The sequence below is a fragment of the Montipora foliosa genome, chromosome 10, assembly GCF_036669935.1.
Source record: "Montipora foliosa isolate CH-2021 chromosome 10, ASM3666993v2, whole genome shotgun sequence".
In the NCBI taxonomy this organism is placed as follows: Eukaryota; Metazoa; Cnidaria; class Anthozoa; order Scleractinia; family Acroporidae; genus Montipora; species Montipora foliosa.
In genome coordinates, this window is record NC_090878.1 from 34,400,088 (window position 1) to 34,402,587 (window position 2,500).

Consider the following 2,500-nt stretch of genomic DNA (forward strand, 5'->3'; position numbering starts at 1 on the left):
CAAAACTTCCAAATATTGGAGTCATTGGGCTGCAATATTTCACTTGAGATTACTGTAATTGGTGTTCATACACAATACTTGTCCTCCACTATATTCACATTTTACCATGGTCATTTGTTTGTTCATATTTAAAATACCTAGAATCGGCTTCATTTTTTGTTTTATTTTCGTCATTGCCATTTACTGTTAGTTTCTTATTATCACGCAGAAACATTTCAAAAGTGTTAAAAGAATGTTTCTGAAAATCAATGTTATGTGCATAATATATGTGAAATGGAGAAGTGATCCTTTCCCTTATCTGGACAATTAAAGGAATAGACACCTGAAAATTCAGACGGCTTCGTCATCACAGTGGTCAAGATGTTGTGGACTCACGACGCGCAGCCGAGTGAGTCCACAGAAAGTGTTTATTTCAGAGCGTGACCAAAATCATGACACAAAGAAAAAGCAAGCGTTGTCTATAACTTTCTCGCAATATGATTGGTTTATCTCCCAAAATGAGCGTTCCTGATTGACTATTACATTGCGTGACAAATTGACGCGAGCATGACGCTAGCAGCGTTTTCTAGACTCATATCGACAACGGCAAATTAGCCAATCAGATTTCGAGATTACAAGCAGTTGTGGCAAAAATATAAATTTCTTTCATTCATGGAGTCCTTTCACGGGAATACACGAGCCCAACAAATTAACCTGCTCCCAACTGGTTAGCGCATTGCACCGGCAACCAGAGGTCATGGGTTCGAGCCAGAAATTTTCAGGTGTTTGTAAGAGACAATTGCTTAAATTTGTTCAGATAAGTGCGAAGATCACTTCCTCGTGTCGTCTCCAACCAGCACTTCAAATATACATTTCTTTTATTCATAGAGCAGGTTTCAAATTACTGTCGAAAGTAATTACGCGATTTCAATCGCAATCGCTACGCTTGGTGATTGGTTTAAAAATCTCGCACCAGGTTATCAACCAATGAGGAGGAAAACCAAAATCAAGAGCGACTTGCACGCGCGATTTTTCCCGCGCTTTGAGCAAGTTACATGGAATTGCTACGAATTTGGATTGGTTCATTGTGCTCTTTGCACCTGCTGTGATTGTTTTACGACACTCAATTGAAAACCGATCTAATATATCACTTATACGTGTAGGTATTCACATGATTTCGGCTCTTTTATCAAAAGCGAAATTTGTAGTCAGAAAAATTACGAGTGCCAGTTTATTCGAAATCATGTGATTAGTTGTTAATAATATACATGACAATGATCGAGATAAGATTATCGTAAACGCACACGTGTCATGCAATCAAGCATTTGATTGGCCATCTGAGACTTTCTTTGATTATTGACCAATCAGAATGCTTGGTTTGTTATGCCTTTTTCTGCACTCTGTTACCTGGACACTGCACTTCCCATAGCCAATGATACACTTACAATGACAAGGGATAAATTTTTCCATGTACATTATTGAGATTCTTATTATCCTTTTATATGCTTATTAATTATTTCATCTGTACAGTATGGAGGCATTGATTGTTCCGCAGCGATTACAGTGTGGTTTTAATCAATTTTCAGGTACGAGTTGCCTTTCGATCGTCACGATTGGGTCGTCGACAGGTGCGGTCGCGAGGTCCGATACATTATCGATTACTACGACATTGGCGACGAAGATGCTTACAAGAGCGGCGAGTTCGTATTTCTCGACGTGCGACCAGCTATGGATTCCTTCCAAGCCATCTTAGACAGGGCAAGAGTTTGTGTTCTTCGGTGGTCGTTATATTTTAGCAGGAAGGATGATTGAGCTGAAGAAAAAGGCAGCAGAATGTCAGTTGATTTTTTCAACGTGGAAAGTAACTCACTGTCTGTCAACAAAGTTCATTTCGGTCTTCCAAGGGCCCATCATACAGCAATAGACCTTTTCAGCTTGTACGTTTTGTTTTCCCATTTCAGACCACATGATGTTACTCTAGGGAACAGTGTCTTTCAAATGTCGTCTTATGCACGTGCATATGTATGCATAACTTATGAAAAAACAAAAGAAACATTTCCTTGAGAACATCACGCGGTCTGAAATGGGAAAACAAAATGTACAAGCCGAAAAGGTCTATTAACTGACAGTTCCTCGAAATTTAAAAAACAAAGAACGAACTGTTGTTATCACATCGAAGCTTGAAATTAGGACTTTCAGATACGCTACAGATGAAGAATGATATCTCGGGCTTCTTCACAACATTTTTCTGGGGATTTTGCTCACTGCTTTTCGCAATTTCGCTTTTATAACTTATAACTTTACCCAATTAAGTGATCCAAAGGAGACTGGTTCTAGATCTTTCACTTTTTGTGTGATGATTCGTCTGTGAGCGTGCCCTCTCTTCGCTAGGCGAGCGAGAAACACCGACGATCCAGGCTATGTGAAGGTGGAAATTTTCCGTTTTTGAGCCCGGCCTGTAAGGTCTGTTTTTTTGCCAGCGACGAAAGCACAGACGCAAGGAACGTATACAAATTCAGTA

The 2,500-nt window shown here is 39.6% G+C and overlaps 1 protein-coding gene across 2 annotated transcripts in view; it reads left to right on the forward strand.

Annotated features, from left to right (window-relative positions):
* LOC137973413 (holocytochrome c-type synthase-like) overlaps window positions 1–2,500 on the forward strand; it is a 16,194-nt gene that overhangs the window by 13,579 nt on the left and 115 nt on the right. Inside the window, exon 5 of one of the 2 annotated variants that reach the window (XM_068820211.1) lies at window positions 1,566–2,500. This exon is cut by the window's right edge and continues 115 nt beyond it. In XM_068820211.1, coding sequence (XP_068676312.1) covers window positions 1,566–1,791 — 226 coding nt within the window. In that variant the 3' untranslated portion in view covers window positions 1,792–2,500. The remainder of the gene's footprint in view (window positions 1–1,565) is intronic. The other variant, XM_068820212.1, reaches the window with a different exon arrangement.